At 42.5% G+C, this 19,047-nt stretch overlaps 1 protein-coding gene across 1 annotated transcript in view; it reads right to left on the bottom strand.

The window, feature by feature from the left end:
- Positions 1-17,316, bottom strand: part of LOC137282539 (Na(+)/citrate cotransporter-like) — a 28,855-nt gene extending 11,539 nt beyond the window's left edge. Inside the window, exons 1-3 of the mRNA XM_067814305.1 lie at positions 17,209-17,316; positions 1,277-1,426; positions 136-251 (exon numbers count right to left, since the gene is read on the bottom strand). Of these exons, the coding sequence (XP_067670406.1) occupies positions 136-251; positions 1,277-1,426; positions 17,209-17,316 (374 nt within the window). The remainder of the gene's footprint in view (positions 1-135; positions 252-1,276; positions 1,427-17,208) is intronic.
- Between the last annotated feature and the right edge of the window lie 1,731 nt (positions 17,317-19,047).

Here is a 19,047-nt window from a genome sequence, read left to right as displayed (position 1 = left end):
CATTTGAAATAGATGTAGTACTGGTGCAGCATTATGAGGTATTCCAGGAAAGCATTTCGTTCTACTTAAAAGTTTATTCTTCACTTTGAGGTGAGTCTGTTCAGAAGAGGATGTGACTGTATTAAGGTGCCTCACCATCTTGGTTCGGACCCAACCGACATCAAAATGCGCAGCGCGATTCTTCTGTGGATGTTCCAGTGTTCTACAGCAACAGCCATGCACAGTCCACCAAGGAAAACCATGATTGTATCCTGTAGGAGTAGATCACCAATGTACAATAGCTTCCCATATAGATTGAGTGAGTGAATGAGTGAGTGAGTTTAGATTGACGCCGCACTCAAGAATATTCCAGCATATGGTGGAGGTAAACTATAGAGTCTGGTCCAGACAATCCAGTCATCAACAACATGAGCATCGATCTGCACAATTGGGACCCGATGACATGTATCAACCACGTCAGTGAGCCTGACCACCCGATCCCGTCAGTCGCCTCTTACGACAAGCATAGTCGCCTTTAATGCAAGCATGGGTTGCTGAAAGTCTATTCTTCCCCAGAACCTTCACGAGTCGCTTCCCACATAGACACACATCGACATATTGTTACACTGATACACCGGAACTTAAAAAGAATGCCTACTCAATATATCTTGATATCTTCATTGGTTAAATGTGACATATTATATCCGACTCATAGACATATTAGTCACTTGAGGTTTATTTGTGCTGAAATTATGTTGGGCGAAAGTGATTGATTGATCAGTTTTAAGCCGTACTCCAGCTATATGGCGGCAGTCTGTAAATTGATAGAGTTTGGACCAGACAATTATCCAGTGATCAAAAGCACAAACATCGATCAGCGTAATTGGGAACAGACGTTACTGTTCTAACCAGGATCTTCAGGGGTACGAAAGTTAAGGAAGAAATACACACTTTTTTACGCAAATTAGACGAACAACAAGCCTCTGAAATGAACATATTTTACAAAAACAGAATGATTCATGATATATGACATGATATAACATCATATAATGAAATGCAGTCCTGAGACTTTCCATTATACTGTGGAATTCAATAAATTAAAAAATCCAATAAAATTGTGGGCAAAGCTGTACATTGTAACAGTTTGTTAACAGAACAAGACTAGTTTGTATCGATTTTGCTTAAGGACTCTAGATACACCAGTATCAAAGCACCATTGCAAGATGAGCCGCATACTGAAATCACAAAATAATCATTACGGATTTGAGTCACTGGAGTGTAAATTGCTTCTGCTCACATTCATGTAAGCCTTGGATATGACTTTAGCCTCCACTACACTGAGGAGCGGGAACATGAAGACTGGAAGCAGCGCTGTCACCGAGATTGGCAGCGACTCGGAGATCCAAAACACCGCCATCATTATAACAACGTAGGCACATCGTCCCTCCTGGAAAGTAAAGTGCAGATTCTGTTATTGCCTGCCTTGTAGCTGCTGGAAACCAACCTCTCCGTTAGTATATGTCTGGACCTGGGTGTCATTGCACAAATCAACCTTTGGTCTACTGCTGTCGAACGTCTATGTCGAGGTATTGGAGCTACGATTACAATTGCTCTAAGACTGTTTTGTACAACGACACCCAGATGACTAAATCTGCTTTGCTAGTAGTTTTACGCTGCGCTGAGCAATATTCCAGCTATATGACAGCGTTTCATATATAATCGTGCCTTGACCAGATAAACCAGTGATCAACATTTCGAGTATGAATTTACACGATGACCACACGATTCTGTTTGTCGCCTTTTACGATAAGCGTGGGCTGCTGCTGATCAATTCTAATCTGGATCTTCACGGGTACAAACTCGTTTAAATATCTAGAACAGAGAACCAGATGTATCACATGGAAAACTGTACACGAGGCTCCACACGTGAAGAATGGTGATGTAGCCACTCTTTACTCTTTACATAAATGTATCTATTATGGCATGAAAACGTAAAGATGGGGATTTGTGAGTGAGTTTAGGTTTACTCCGCGTTTAGCGATATTCCACGGCGTGGGATACCAGAAATAGGCTTTACACATTGTACTCATGTGGGAAATTAAACACGAGACTTTGGCATGACGAGCGAACGCTTTAACCACCAGGCTACCCCACCTCCGTAAGGGTAGTGATAGGATTGTTGGGGTGTGGGTTTGGGTTATTAGTAATACACATACCACATGCAACAACCCCCAGAGATGCGACGACTGGTTACATCTTCCTCAGTCAAAAAGAAATATATATGTGAATTTCATCAATAACATCTTTTTCTATATATTTTAACATGAGAAATATTCTTAATTATGGAACATTTTCCGTATATATATTATATTGTTTATAATGAAGTAGGCATATGCAGAGACCAAATTCCTGCAGAAAGCTTGTCTTACAATCATATGTGTACAGATATACCGTTGTACATAGGACTTTTGAACTAGTATATGTTAAAAATAGGGGGGAGCCTAATGGTTCACTCGTCACGCCGAAGATCCGTGTTCGATTCCCCACATGGGTACAGTATGTGAAGCCCATTTCTGGAGTCCCCGCTGTGATGTTGCTGGAATACTGCTACAAGCGGTGTAAAAACAGATCCATCACTCACTCTTGAAACTAATCCAAAACAGCCTTCCAAGAGCACAGAGACGGCTCTCTAAAAGCCAGCTGAAGACAGCATGACATTCAACTATATTGTAAGGTAACGTCAAGAGTTATTGCTGGTATTTTATGGAGCTTTTGGGTTTTTCTTATGCCGTAAATTATTATAGAACTCGGGCAGACATAGCTCATCCATATCTGCACCTACAGCAGTTCATGATTTGTCAGGCAACCTACATCAAACGAGACGTCAAGCGTGTGTCGCATTAATGCACCTACAGTAAAATAAGGAAACATTTCTTCTTTTGTTTTCAAAATAGCATAGTTTTTCGGCCCCGAGAAACTACTAAATGGCCTCACTCAAACACGTGTCTATTTGTGAGCGTGTCAAGCGCTTTGTACCAAATGTTTTGAAGCATTCGTGACATGCCCAACTGTCGCCCTAGCTATATATCAGACAACAAGGCGAGTCGTCAGCGTGGGAGTATTGCGGAACAGAGGATTAACACACCATGGTCTCAAGAACTCAGCACTTTAAAAACACTTTTGTTCTACTTACCTCTACAATAGCCATTTTTATCCTCTTTTATATCAAAACCAAAAGCTAATATACAATGCCAATGTACAGTGCAATATGCATGTTCTAATACAAATTCACGCAACCTTAGTGGCGATACATAGCACTGAGCTCAATCTTTTTAATAATAATCACGTCCCGTAACTAGAACACATGACACGGTTTGGTAGGGTAGGCTAGTGCCTAAAGCGTTCACACGTCTCGGGTTCGATTCTCCATATGGGCTCAGTGTGAAGCTCAGTTCAGGTGTCTCCCGTCGAGATATTGACGAGAATATTGGTAAAAGCGGCGTAAAATTATACCTTACGATATTGTTAAGGTGGTCTAAGCGCTAAGGTTGTTTTGAATGTATATTGCCACCGAATGAATGTAGCAACTCATCGTCAAACTCAAATGGGAGTTGCTGAATCACGATTGCAGACATTTCAAAAACGATCTGGAATTACTGAATTATAATTGTATAAATTTCTGAAATGACTTTAAAAACGAACGGGGACGTATTGAGTCATTTTGGTAAATTTTCTTTGATTTCCCTACAATGATCTCGAATCGTTATTAGATATATTTGTAGACTACAATGATCTTAAACTGACCCTGGGTTATCAAAACGGACCAGTTGTAACTTAATAATGAATGAACACGTTGGCGTATTTATTGATAGCACATGTTTGCTAGTCCAGCTATATGGCGCTGTTTGTAAATAATCAAGTCTTGACCAGACAATGTGCACAATTGGGAACCGAAGACATGCGTCTACCCAGCCAGCAAGGCTGACCAAACGATCCCGCTAGTCGCCTCTCACGATAAGCATAGTCGCCTTTCGTGGCAAGAACTACTCTGACGACCTATTTCACCAAGGATCTTCTCGGGCCTGAGGATTATTTGGAGATATAACATGCGCTTTCCGACATACCGACATAATACATAAATTAATGCTAATTTCACACACGGGCTCGCCAGGCCATTTAGTGTTTGATCGAAAGGAGGGTGGGGGATGTCTTGATCGTAAGATATGGCAACTTCAAAGGTGATCGGGCTGTATGATTAGATTTGTATGATTTTAGAATTTAGAAATTCGCTAGTTGTTAGGGGATGGACTGTGGGATGGTTTGGATGATATTTGTTTTGTTAGCACAAATCGTTTATATGTGACTCAAAAGACCAGTTTTGAAAAGAAAACAAATACCTCAGGCTTTGAAGGCTTGGGTGCTGTGTAGTGGGTTTTGAAGTGTTTGTGGTGTTAGGTGTGTGTTTGCGTCCAGTGAGGTGCGGAGAACCATCAGCTCATGCTTGTAACACAGGGGTAATAGGATCGGGTGGTTGTTGTTGTATATGTCATCGTATAATTATAATGATGTTGTCAACAGATAGTTTGTTCCTGCTGAATATTCACACACCAAGGTGATTTAGCTGCCATATTGCTGAGAATAATGTATAGCAGACAATAGAAAATGCAAATGTAGCGACTACAACCAACCATAAACAACAAAGTAAACAATGGGAACAGTTGCTGCAGGCCGTTAGTAATGTTTAAGTAATGTTAATGTTCTGCCAGGTGGTGAAACTGTTACAGGTAGAGATGTAGCGTACAAGTTAATGCATGCTGCCAAGTGTTAAAACAGCCACCCAGATAGCATCACCTATTTCAGCACGGCTCCCTTGGGAGCTGCATTCGCCGCCTTATACGCGCATCCTGCATGTCGTTGGATAGCGGGACCCTTGCGCGTCACGTAGAATTTTTCCGTTTCTTTTTTGGCAAATTTATAGCCGAGCAATTAAGGTTTCTGTGACTTTGGGCCGTCTGAATTTCTTCCACAGAAGTCTCGGTGGAAGACTTTTCTTCCACCCAGCCTCCGGTGGATGTGGCTCGCGCCATTGTATTTTGGAAGCCTTTTACTGTGTGATAACTATGCATGTTATACAGAGTTGGAAACCCGATCCAACGCTCTCTCCAAAAATGCAAACGTGATTCTAATGCTGCCCCTGGTAACCAGTCCAGACTGAATCTCCGACATGATGGTTTGTGTAATTTTGTTGAACTTCAATTCTTCTATATCACAGCAGTCATCATGCCACCATGGTCCGGTCATGATGTAATGGCAACCACTCTTGCGATTCACCTCAGAAAATGCATTTCTATACTGCGTTTGAAAGCCGTTTAAAGCGTGTGTCAGACAGTGTATAACACGCACACGTTGCGCATTTAGTGGTGGGGCTATATGGGTATTAATGTGCGAGATGCAACAAATACCGCAGGTGATATAGATTGGCGGAATTTAGATGAATCTGTTCATCGGCTATACCGGCGTCGTTAATATTTACAACTATAAAGCATTTGCAAGGTGATTCATGTGGGATTCTGAAAATGTGTAACATGCTGGTGTGCAACATTAGACATTCGCGCTACACAGGAATCAATATACGTGACAGAGCTAAAGTTGCAATGAATTGGAATAAAGCCATAAAAGCAACGCCTGTAGTCTTAGCATATAAACTTTTACTGTGGTGGAAAGCCCTTGAATGTGCGGTTCTGCCAAGGTGAAATGTGCATTCGAGTCGCGTCTGAGAGTCAAGCAATGCGCGTCATTATGCAACTGCACTTGCGCTAATGGCGGGTAAAGTCGGGGGTCTGGCGCACGTCTCCCGTCAGTGTAACGGCAGCTATAATTTCACGATCCACCATCCACAACTTAATGTTTAACACGCATCTGAAAGGCCTTGAAAGTGCCAGGTTATAATATGTATTCAAGGAACGTCTTTTAATCAGGCAATGCGGCATTATGTAACTGTACTTGTGCGTGTGGCTGGTAGAAATGGGGATCTGGCGTGCATCTTTCCTCAGCTGTTACTTCAGCATCAGAAATCAAAGGTGTAAAAGGGGTCGGTAATGCCTTGAAAATGTGGATGTGCCAAGGTATACTGTGCATTCGAATAAACGTTCCATTATATAACGACGCGCATCAAATAGACAAGATGGCGCCACGCTCTGACAACTGTAACTTATCACAAAGGCCGCCTCTGTCTGGCCACTTAATTACTCTGTTGCGGTCGCAACTCCTTATCATCATTATTTTCATAACTTCTTTCAGATCTGTCCGCATGGACTGATTGTATATACACGTTCTTCTCTACCTTCCTGAAAACTTGATTATTACCTGATTAGCTGTATATCACTCGTCTGTGTTCACATCTCCGTACCCTGGAGGTGCTACTTATCAGCAATTGTAATTTCGTCACCTGCCTTGCTCTGTTATGGTTATAATCACTCAGCTTGGGTCACTTCCTTTTGACATGCCGCTACTTTGTGATTTTAAACCTCGTCGCCCCACTGACTTCAACTTTGAGTATAAAATTTCTTTGGCATGGGCAATTCACACCTTTTGGCATGCTCATGCCCCTCCAAATGGACATCACACATGGAATGGAGATGGACAATTTCCAGTTTCCTCCTCCCCCGTAGAAACATCCGGCTTGGCCACGTGAACTTCATCTAAACCATTCCATTGGTTGTCTGACCGCGACGTGGTAATATAAGGGAATGCATTTCACTGCAATTTCATCATCACAGACCAAGCGTCTTAGTGGATCACTACCCGTCAGCGTTGGCAATCACCACTGGCAAGTGAACTTTACTTTTGTTTCTTCTCGTTTGTTCTTAATTTCTGCATTTTTCAGTCATTTACGTTGCTCACTTTATCAAACTGATACTCAACATTACTAGGTTTATTCCCTAAATAGACATATTGTATAAGCAGTTTATTTCTTAATTTGTCCAAGACTGTGACATCCAGACCCTCTTCTGTTGTGCCCAATCTTTCCCAGAAAGTAAGTGTCCCAGCAATATAATAAAGTATGCCTTCCACAAACATATCGGTCGTTTGTAAAACATATTACAAAGGCATCACGCATTTAAAGCAATGTTATCCTGGTAGTTCTACTCCTGGTCTACACGCTATACACGCCCAAAATCGCCGCCGTAGCGAGTCCTATACTGCTACACAGCTTGTGTCAATATCGGCTCTATTGGCATTTTGTGGCACATACAGTGTCAACAAAAATCAAATCCCTGATTACATCAGGGTACTTAAACACTTTGGCCACACAATTCAAGGAGAGGACGCATCTGCAGCCTCTCCTTCAACTAGTAATCCAATGCCGAGTACCAGTGCTGGTTTAACTGGGTCTACCAGAAGTGGTACTCGGTATAATTACAAAGAAAACACAGTCAGGGCTAATCTTACAAACACTGGCTTATACGATAGGTTCCCTGAAAGTGAGTCAACACTTTCAGGGTTTAACCAATATTTAACCAATATTCTTAAAAAAAGCAGGGCGTAATGCTGGTGACACGTGTCGCCGCGTATTTTTATTATATCCAAAAACATGTTTTCCCAAATAGTAATATGGCTTGTATCAACTTTGATATACGTAGATGAAATTCATTATTTTAACACGGTCCTTTCACTAGATGGGGTTTCTGCAGGTGGCATTAAAAATTACATGTCAGCTGTCAAATCCTTTCTCAGTTACTGTCAAACGTATGTTCAAATGTCCCCAAGGGTTTTCGATAATTTAGGTTTACAAGTGTTACGTACTGTTCATATACAGGTGTCTGTAGCCAGTATAAACGCGAAGAGGTCCGTAAATCTGTTACAGAATTCAGAGATGAAACCAAACAACCGCCGCCCATTTCCGTTGTTCAAAAGGGGTTCACCGATCCTGCAACCAGACAAGAGGTGAGGGACATCCTGGACCGGGCCAAGGCAGATCAACTTCCATCTGAGGACGATCTTGGTGATGCGGTACTTGTCTTGTGGGATAATTCAACTTGGACATGCCCAAAGACCTTCAGTGGCGTCGTGTATGAAGTTGGCAGATTTCAATAAGGCACGGTGTGTTGACGGGAGGTACCAACTCTCTTTCATGGACCACAAGACGTCCATGAGCTTCCTGGTCACCCTAAGCTTGTCCAAAGAGGATTACGACATGTTCAGGGATTACCGCCAATATCTACGTGGTGACATGCCTGAAGATGCTCTACCGGACAGGAGAGTGGACGGCACTGAAGTGGGAAACATGTGTCTCGAGTTGGCCCGCTATCAGAGGACAAGAGGTTTCTTTAAACCCAACTTGGAAACCGAACGGAGGACATTTACGGCCACGGATGTTCGGAGAGCTTTGGAGACTGAAGTGACAAGGCAGCATCCCAATGATGCTGCAAAACATAAGATGGCCAGTGACTATCTTGCACATGGCCAAAAGACCATTGGTACTACGCTAAGAAGACTCCCTTACAGGCTGCTAGTAAGTGTGCTTTTGTGCAAGATGTTATCCAACAAGCTGCGGGTACAACAAACGCTGAGGAATCTGCATCGGCGTCAGTTCCAACAGATTCCTCCATCCAGCTCCAACACCCTGAAGGTAGGGGGAAGGGAAATGGGAAAAGCAAAGGTAAAGGCAAGCTCATAAAGCCCAAAAGGTGAGAAACAAGTAGATCATGGAAAGCAGGGGGAAGAGTGAAAGTAGACCGGAAAGTAGATAAAGCCAAAACCGTAGGTTACAGCCTGTAATTCCATAACCTTATGTCAGTTTCGACCCATTAGGTTTATACAGCAGTAGTAAAGGGGTTCGCTGTTCGAACTTGCTGTTGTGGGAACGGTGCAGGAAAGCCAAATGACACTAGACCAGAGAGTAGATCAAACCAAAACCGTAGGATAGAAGTAGTAGGTTATAGCCTGTAATCCCATAACCTAATGTCAGTTTCGACCCATTAGGTTTATACAGCAGTAGTAAAGGAGTTCGCTGTTCGAACTTGCTTTTGGGGGAATGGTGCAGGAGAAGAAAAATGGCACTCTTAAAAGAGCAACCTCCACGTGGTGAGTGCTGGTTAACACAAATAGCTCATAATATATTTGGTTCAGTTATACAATTCTTTATGTATCTAATGTGTTATGTCTTTTTCAGCTATATTTTTCTACATCCGTTCTGCGCTATGCATTTAAAACTGTTTCGTTTATGTGGTTCCGCAAAAGTCTATTTCATGATATATTTGGTTCAAACATACAATTCTTTATATATCTAATATAGTATATCTTTTTCAGCTATATATTTCTTTATCTATCCTCTGCTTTCAAATGCAAAACACGAAGTCCACGGACATGTCAAGCTGCAAACGTCTGCGTATTATAATTTCTCTTTCCTTTCGAAGATCCCTAACATCTATAGTGCATATGAAAGCCCATGGAAACGGGCCTCAAGACGATGTATAACATGCCCATGTGCACTGACATGTCAAGCTGCATACGTCTGCGTGTCCTGTGCGTCGCCAACACATCAGTGCATTATTTCTTGGTTAACAATGTTTACCTGCATCATGCGACTTTCAATATCTTATATTCATTAGAAAGAGCATTTCAATTCGCTTCTGGTGGTGTATGGCATGTGCATGTGCGACGTTGAGCAAAGATGCTAGGCATATCCGTATGTAATGCCGCATGTCAGTTCCGTCGCAACCGCGCCGATACCGGAAGTAGACTTTCGTTCTAATTTCGTTGTCCCTCTTTGGATTTCTAATATCTATGATTCATTTGAAAGGTCTTTCCATGGGGTTTCTGGCGATGCATAACATGCACGTCTGCAATGTTGTGCACAGTGGCAGCCGTCTGCATATAGTGCCGCTTTTCTATCCCGTTTGACTTCCGCCGCCGACTCATGTCGACCCCGCCAATAACTCCTTATAATTTCTCTTTCCTTTCGAAGATCCCTAACATCTATAGTGCATATGAAAGCCCATGGAAATGGGCCTCAAGACGATGTATAACATGCCCATGCGCACTGGTATGTCAAGCTGGACATGGATTTCTAATATCTATGATTCATTTGAAAGGTCTTTCCATGGGGTTTCTGGCGTTGCATAACATGCACATCTGCAATGTTGGGCATAGCTGTCCGTATGTAATCCCGCATGTTAGTTCAGTTGCGACGGCTCCGTTAGCGGAAGTAATCTCTTGTTCTAATTTCGTTTTCCCTCTTTCGATTTGTAATATCTATGATTCATTTGAAAGGTCTTTCCATGGGGTTTCTGGCGATGCATAACATGCACGTCTGCAATGTTGTCTATAGCTGTCCGTATGTAATGCCGCATGCTATTTCCGTTTCAACGGATCGTTAATCGGAAGTTAAGTTCGTTGATAATGTTTATATCGTGTTAGCGATCCTAAATGTCTACAATGCATATGAATGCCCTTTCAAATCTGCTTCTAACGACGTATCACATGTACATATACAATGTTTTTTGGAGACGCTACACACGTCCGTATATACCGCCGCTTTTTGCGTCTGCGGCCTTTCAATGGCGCATTTGCTGTCGTGTTGCCTTATTGCGTCTTTTTTTGCTTCTAACTGCAGCACTCTAGTCTGTAGCATACATTTTTGAGTATCATTAGAAAGCTCTTCTGGTGGCGGCAACAATAGTGTAAACAGATTTCCTCTATTCTGAAAATTGTAAAGTATATTGCACAATTTGTTCGAAAAAATAGTCGTTTTTTGCTGTACTTTTTAAAAAAATACTATGTAACGTCTTTTCTATATGTCAAAAAGGATGGTATTGCCAAAAAGCCCATGTAATGGCGGAGGTGCATGCTAAATTTCGTTGCTCTATCTTTTCAAATAAAGTAAATCTAAACTTTTTAAAATCTGTACTATCGTCAGGTGAAAACTATCCAACGTATTCACGTAGTTTTCTACACAAGGGGAACCCGAGCCAGTTTGGCCACTGCTCGGAAAATGCCTACGTTCCCCGGGCACGAACGTAGACTTGACGAGAACGGCGATGCGGAAATTGCGACGCTGCCCTCTACGTCTGCCCACGGAGGTTGGAAAGATGGAAGTCCCAAGGTAGTGCATAGGGGGATAATTCCGACCTCCACCACGATCAAGCACTTGGTTGACGTGGTGGTTAGCGTGACGTTGTTCATACTATTCATCATTCGTTCTGCCGAAGACGCTCGATCTATAAGCGGCCATGGTGTAGCCGAACTGAAACCTATCGAGTCTTGACAGGGGGCTCAATGGCGAGTTTGCGAGAAGCAGAACGAAATGATGGTGTTGCATAGCAGGCGAGGGGCCGATCCCGAGAGGAGAGGCGATGATGGTAAAACGGTAGCTGGCGCAGGCAAACCTGTTCGAGTCTTGATTTTCCCGTGAGCAAGTGTAGACTCTGCTGACTTTTGCCTAGAGATGGGTGATAGTGCCGGAAGCAGAGCGACATGCTGTTGTTGCATAGCAGGCGAGGGGACGATCCCGAGAGGAGAGGCGATGGTGGTGAAAGGGTAGCTGCGCAGGCGAACCGGTTCGAGTCTTCATTCGCCCGCGAGCAAGTGCATACGCCGGTGATTTTACCTGGAAGCAGGCGATGTCTCAGCCACGAAGCGGGCAAAACACTGGTGTTGCACAGAGGTTGAGGGGGCGACCCCGAGAGGAGAGGCGATGATGGTAAAACGGTAGCTGGCGCAGGCAAACCCGTTCGAGTCTTGATTTGCCCGTGAGCAAGTGTAGACTCTGCTGACTTTTGCCTAGGGATGGGTGATAGTGCCGGAAGCAGAGCGACATGCTGTTGTTGCATAGCAGGCGAGGGGACGATCCCGAGATGAGAGGCTGAGTCTTGACAGGAGGCTTTAAGTCGATTTGGTGGTAATTGTTCATGATTTGCCGTGTCAAATCTTTGCAATTCCCTAAGGTGTGGCATATGAGAAATGAGCGGTCTATTGCTGTAGTGTGTACAGCTATTTACGTGAGACATCTACTTGATGGGTATATGCGACGGCATGACATGCCGGACGGACATTGACGTTTTGTGACCTTTTGTTATGTATGTTGATGTAAACTGTATTATGTGTTGTTCACGTGTAGCAGTTCAACTGCCAACAGTAATTGAAGAACCACGACCTCCTTCCTACGTCGACTCAAGTGTGCCTTCACAACAATCAGACTTTGGAATGAAAGTTGTATCCTTCCAAGTTTCATGATTTGTATGATACATTTGTGTTAACATATTTGAGGTATCTGTCCATTATGCACGGCAATTGTATGGGTATTCATTAATTCGTGAGCTATGGTTATCATGGTGCATGCTAAATTAAAAGAACAACCTAACACTGTTCCCTTCTAATCCAAACCATTAACCTGCAATCAAAATAACAAAATTAAAACGGGAAGTCTACGTCCTTCTCTATACACTAAATCACAAACCCATTCCGAATTAACCTAAATGACATAACCTTAAAACTAAAAGCATCAATACCGAGAATCTTAAAACTAAACCGCTAACCCAAACCTAAATGACATAAATTTAAAGCTAAAACCATGAATACCGCGGTGCGTATAACTGAATAATAAACACTGACAATGACAGAACGTAAAGCTGGAGATAAATGCCAAACTAAAAGTACAAAAGTAACGCGCCTAAAAACTAACCCCAAACCCAAACCAAAAACATTAAATTAACGTGAAAAATATACCAACAGAGAGAATGTGACTACGAAACTCAAACAGTACCAACTCAAAACAAAACCACCTAACACTACTTATAAAAACTAAAAGCGCGAAATAAACAAAGTAGGTGCAAATGGGTGGGTGATGTAACCCTTGACACAAGTGAAATGCTATACTTGCGTCAAGGTCTACAAAGTCAGTCGGTTGGCCAAGGCATTGACAATATGTTACCAGGTGAAGGTGACATATTTTCAATGCCTACAAACTGGCTCGTAAAAATTGTCTTTAATTTCAGCTGGTGTGATCCTTAATACCGGGTTTCCATGTTTGCCGATGGTTTGATGTTGTATGGAAGTTGTTTGATGTTGCATGGAAATGTAGCCTTGGTATTGTCTTTAATTCCAGCTGGTGTGATCCTTAATACCGGGTTTCCATGTTTGCCGATGGTTTGATGTTGTATGGAAGTTGTTTGATGTTGCATGGAAATGTAGCCTTGGTATTGTCTTTAATTCCAGCTGGTGTGATCCTTAATACCGGGTTTCCATGTTTGCCGATGGTTTGATGTTGTATGGAAGTTGTTTGATGTTGCATGGAAATGTAGCCTTGGTATTGTCTTTAATTCCAGCAGGTGTGATCCTTAATACCGGAATGCCATGTATGCCGATAGTTTCATGTTGTATGGAAGTTGTTTGTTGTATGCAAATGTAGCCTTGGTAACACCCTCACACAAGACAAACACAATCACATCACATCACTACATTGTCTGGAATTGTGCCGTGATTGGTGTCATGTTTGCAGAAGCACTTGTTGGGGTGGGACACACAAGCTTGGCTCTGATGTTTTGATAGTAATGCCTATCCGTGAGTTTCTGAGTGAGACATGGAATCCAACCAAAGTGGCGGCAATTACGACTGAAAGCACCAATCATTGATTCGTTGTTTCATCCCATAACTGAACGAGATGAGTGAGTCGTGTCAGGCTTAGGCTAACAACAGGTCTTAATCCATGAACGATTGATCCTGTGAGTTCAATGCAGAGCTCAGTACAAACACGTATCAATGACCCAGGCTATATATACTTAGAAGTCAGATACGAGCATCGCGGCACTTGTGCTGATATTATTTGACACAACTCATTGTCGGAAACCGTTCGTGAAGTCTAACTTCATTCAAGTCATGGCCTGCGCACTTTCTGAAGCTCCTGTTTCAAAGTCACTGCACTTTGCCATCCTGGGGCATTGTTTCGTGCGGCGACTTGTTCAAGTCTGTCCCCCTCCACATGGTGGGAGAGAACGACGTGTCGGCCTCTACTTATCCTCGGGACCTGGTCGAAGACCTGCTGGATCTTCTGGACTACCTTCGGTGGAAACGGCCAGGCTCCAGGGCGGTGATAGGGAGTCTGTTTCCGAGGGTAAAACCAAGGAACATGACGGCCTCTGCCTGTGTATGTGTAGGTATGTTCACTCACTCTCTCACTCACTCACTCACTCACTCACTCACTCACTCACTCACTCACTCACTCACTCACTCACTCACTCACTCACTCACTCACTCACTCACTCACTCACTCACTCACTCACTCACTCACTCACTCACTCACTCCTTGTGATATCAAATAGGCACAGGCTTTGGCTTTGGGTGGCTTTAAGGGTGGGAAAACATGACTGCAGCCGCATGTGTCGCACATGACGTGGAAGCCAAGACTCAGGGCTTCCGATCCAGAGTAAAATCAAAACCCTGGGGTCGTTGTACGAAACGCAGCGTGAAAAGCTGCCATCGGACTAAAAAGCGTCCCGACGTCGAACCTGTCGACGACAGGTCGTTTCTGATGACACCCCCAGATAGCCCTGGAAACCAGCTTTACGTCGATGTGCAACATGGGAATGGGCCGTGCATGGTCGGCGCCGTTACGTGACGGCACCCTACGCCTCTTGCCCCCTGATATAGGCCATGCACTGACTCTAACACGCGAGACAAAATTGTCTACCTGTGTATGTGAGCCCGCGTATGTGAATATGTATGTGCACCCATTCATGTTCCTTAAGACAAATATTGTCCCAAATGATGGGGAGCCGGAAGACATACACAAACTAAGGTTACAGCGATGCAGCTGCATTGTACAACGTTAATCTCAAAACACAAGTTCAAGGACATTATTTGTTCTCATCCGAGTCACAATAACCTTCACCAAAAGCGAATAGTGCACAGACAGAATATAACAATGTTTACTTTGCATTATACACCGAAAGGATATAGTATAAAGTATCCTTATGTACATGAAAATATGTAGGTCAAGTGCTTCTTAAAAGTTCCTTCGGGCCTGTCGAAATATACGTAAACGTTCATGTCTGACCTGTGCAAGATTTATGCTCTGGGATTGTAGTTTACACGTGTTTACACATAAGGTTCTTATGTCAACGTGACGAAATGTCGCAAACTTGTAAAATTAGCAACAACGATAAAAACAAGGTTTGTAATAAACAGATTGACTTTTACAATTATAACAGGCTGCATGAGTCGAATACTCTGCAGGGAGTTGAGTCTGTTTAAAGAATGCCAAAAATAATCCGTTGATCAACGGAACACTGAAGCGTCTTGAGTATGTACTAGTTACTGGTTGCGTGGATTTGTGCGATATATAAATATCCTATAATGTAATAATGATAATAACATATTTCGTTAAAACTTCAAACTTTACGCGTACGGCAAATTAACATCACATCGGATCAAACGTAACAGGTTCTCAAGCGTGGTAAGTTTCTGATCTCAGCGTATCTGATCCGGTGAACGATGAGCTGAAAAAAATCAGAGGCTGAGAGCCTAGTGCAAAGATCATGAATTGTAAAGGTCGGGAGATGTATGAGTCCTTTGTTACCCATATATGTTCCATAAGGGATGTTTCATTTGAGGACTAAACTTTGAATATAAGTACCATACGCAGGTATATGGTTCGTTGCTTTCAGACACCACGCTTTCTTGTTATAGCCTCAGTACTAAAAGCTGGAATACAGCATGACAAGTTCTTTATCAAATCTAGCCGGACACACGCTCCTTCACGGTCGAGAGAGCTTATGTCACCAGATGTTTTCAGACATTTATGCATAACGCTGACTGAACGTTGAAGTTAAATGCGTGTGTAGATAACAGAGAATAATGTGACACACGATCTGGAATTAAATTATCTTTATAGTAATTTTGTGGCATTGATTTACATCTTAATTTTGCCTTCTCTCTGTAAATGACGCAGATGTATAGTGTTAATGAAGGTGGTACATGGTGGAGTCTATGGTTAAAGGGCTGTTCGCCCGAACCCTATGTCATTTCTTGAACAATGTTTATTCAGTTAACAGTCAAGTAGGCGATTTATATAATAACCAACTTGTAGCAAGTTGTCTTCTGGCATTAAACAAATTCATAATGCAATTGCTTGGATAACCACACTCTGCCCAGTACAGAATAAAACAGATGTGGAATCTTACGGTTGATGTTAAATGCTGATCCACCTCATCCAAGCATTTACAAAGTGGCGAGTGATAATCAAGTCTGGATCGGGATAATCAGCGGTTGCCAGACCCATGTTACGCTCGTCATGATGATCGATGATCCACCTCATCCAAGCATTTACAAAGTGGCGAGTGATAATCAAGTCTGGATCGGGATAATCAGCGGTTGCCAGACCCATGTTACGCTCGTCAAACACTGTTGCTTCTAGCAGCTGGTCGACGCACAACATACATTTTGCCATCTGCTAGTCAACAGATAGGAATGATTTTATAAATGTAGATCACAAACATACCTTTTGTTCATTAGTGTTTACTTAAATGTGTTCAGAAATATGCATTATATTATTTGTGTATATTATTGTGCATACTTCAGAATGCGATGACAAAAGTATAGATTGCCAGTCCCGGACTGTAGCGTGACAGTGTTAACACCAAAGCAAAATCGCCATAGAAGAGGCAAATAGAAATATATTTGTGGCTTGAAACGGACTTACTTTCAACTATGCTACATGAATATCCAACATCTGTACATGCTGTCAACACGTTATTGCTTGTACGTTATTGCTTGAGTGACAATGACAGGGCTTATGCGTCACCCGCCCAAAGGAATGACAACTGGACACCGGCCTACGAAATATACACAAGGGCATACTCATACATGACACAAACAGACTACACAGGAAACATGTCTATAAATTCGCGTGTTGAAAATGTATGTGAACAACTGACATCGCTTGACATCGAACTGATTAAACCAGTCGAGTAAATAATGGAATAATACTTACCCTCGTAGGTATCAATATTGGAAGAGGTAAAAGCAGAATTGGGGTGAGAAAAAGTATCAGTAATGATAACTGGACACCGGCCTACGAAATATACACAAGGGCATACTCATACATGACACAAACAGACTACACAGGAAACATGTCTATAAATTCGCGTGTTGAAAATGTATGTGAACAACTGACATCGCTTGACATCGAACTGATTAAACCAGTCGAGTAAATAATGGAATAATACTTACCCTCGTAGGTATCAATATTGGAAGAGGTAAAAGCAGAATTGGGGTGAGAAAAAGTATCAGTAATGTCCTAATTTTCCATAGGTCCTTCAGCGTTTTGCTCACAGCCATCGTTTGGAATACGCTGTTGTCCTGCCGTGTTCACGTGTTCAACCTTATGCTCCGTTACACTTGGGTGACGTCTACCAAGGTCCTGTAGTTCGTTGTTGAGAGTTGAGAAACACGTCAGTGAAGATCCGAATTTCGGTTAGCCCCGATTATGCTTCTGGGTTTGTCTGCTCCATTTTCACGGGTACCGTCACATACCTGTGTCACTTTCCTTCTCCACAATATTAAGACTCAGAGGCACACTCGGGGTTATAATATTATATTATACCATTCCGTCTTCTGATTCCATTCAGTCAAGGGTCTATTAGGGATGTTACAGCAATGATCTGTGCAATACATTTGCATATATATATGGCAGCTGTTGCGATTATGTAACCGTATGCTTGGCGCTGTTAATAATATGAGGTATTGCTGATCTGTTTGATACGGTTAATTGTGTTTCATTCCAATGTATACATTTTAGAAGGCGTTTCAAATGAGATTGTGAATGCTTTTGTCACAGTATTGATCGATGCATTTCTATAGGTCAAATGGGTGTGTGAGTAAGTTTAGCTTTATCCACAGGGTATCGCATGGCCCCTACACATAGGTCGACTTTGGGTATATAACGAACATTCGTAGTTAGTGATTCGATACATGAAAGCAGTCGTTGATGACTCGTCACCGACATCACTAATCGTGTTGTACTATCGATATATCGTGCCGTATCATCGCGATATATCGTATTATATTTTCGACATATCGTGTTGTATTATGGATATATGCCGTGTTGTACCATCGATATATCGTGTCGCACTATCGCTGTCTCGTGTTGTGCTATCGCTATATCGTGTGGTTTTATCGCTATATCGTATTACAATATCCCTATGGCATGTTGTGATATCGCTATATCGTTTTGTACTATTACAGTGTGCTTGGTCATATGTGTCTTCATGCGCTTGGTGACCTGGTTCATGACGGCGAGTGCACCATACTCATGATATCAGTCACCGACTGGTTGTCAAGGGTATTGCTGGAACATGGCCATACAGATCAGATAACTGGAAAGGACAGACTGTTTACATGAAAATGTCAAGGAAACCTTGTAGCATGAATTCTTCTGTATCACAGCTTCTGTGTAACACTCCGAGCTGCACAGTAGAGCAATATTTCTTCATTCGTAACTCGCAGGGATGAGTAAATGTGTATGGTTTTACGACGCATTTTCGATTCCACACATGGGTAAATTGTGTGAGGTCTATTTCTAGTGTCACTGTCGTGATGGAATATTTCTACAGGCGACGTAAAGTTAAACTTCTCAACCACGTATTCGCCTACCATCCAAGTATGTACTATCTACCGTTTACTTACCTACGTACTGCTTGACAAATATTAGATGAGCCACGACCTGACAAATGACCCCAATTTGCATATTTAGGGACGCCCGTCAGAACATTCCATTTGAAACAAGAGGGAAACAGGATGTCGTCTAAATATTGAAAAGTTCAATTTTCTCGTGCAAATCGTGTCGTGATAGTGTCTTGCTGAACTAAATCGCTCTACGAGACACGTGTTAAACAGTAGCGGTATTGATTTTCACGCCACGGTCAGCATGTATTGCACGTGATTAATCGCCAATCTACCTGTAGCAACCAAGTGTATTCGTCCGGATTACTTGCCCCGCCTGTTTGTAACAAGCGCGTTCACAGCGCTGGCTCATCTAATACTTGTCAAGTAGTAGTTACCTAAGTATAG

The sequence above is a fragment of the Haliotis asinina genome, chromosome 1 (assembly GCF_037392515.1).
Source record: "Haliotis asinina isolate JCU_RB_2024 chromosome 1, JCU_Hal_asi_v2, whole genome shotgun sequence".
Taxonomy (NCBI): Eukaryota; Metazoa; Mollusca; class Gastropoda; order Lepetellida; family Haliotidae; genus Haliotis; species Haliotis asinina.
This window is presented reverse-complemented; position numbering and strand designations above follow the sequence as displayed.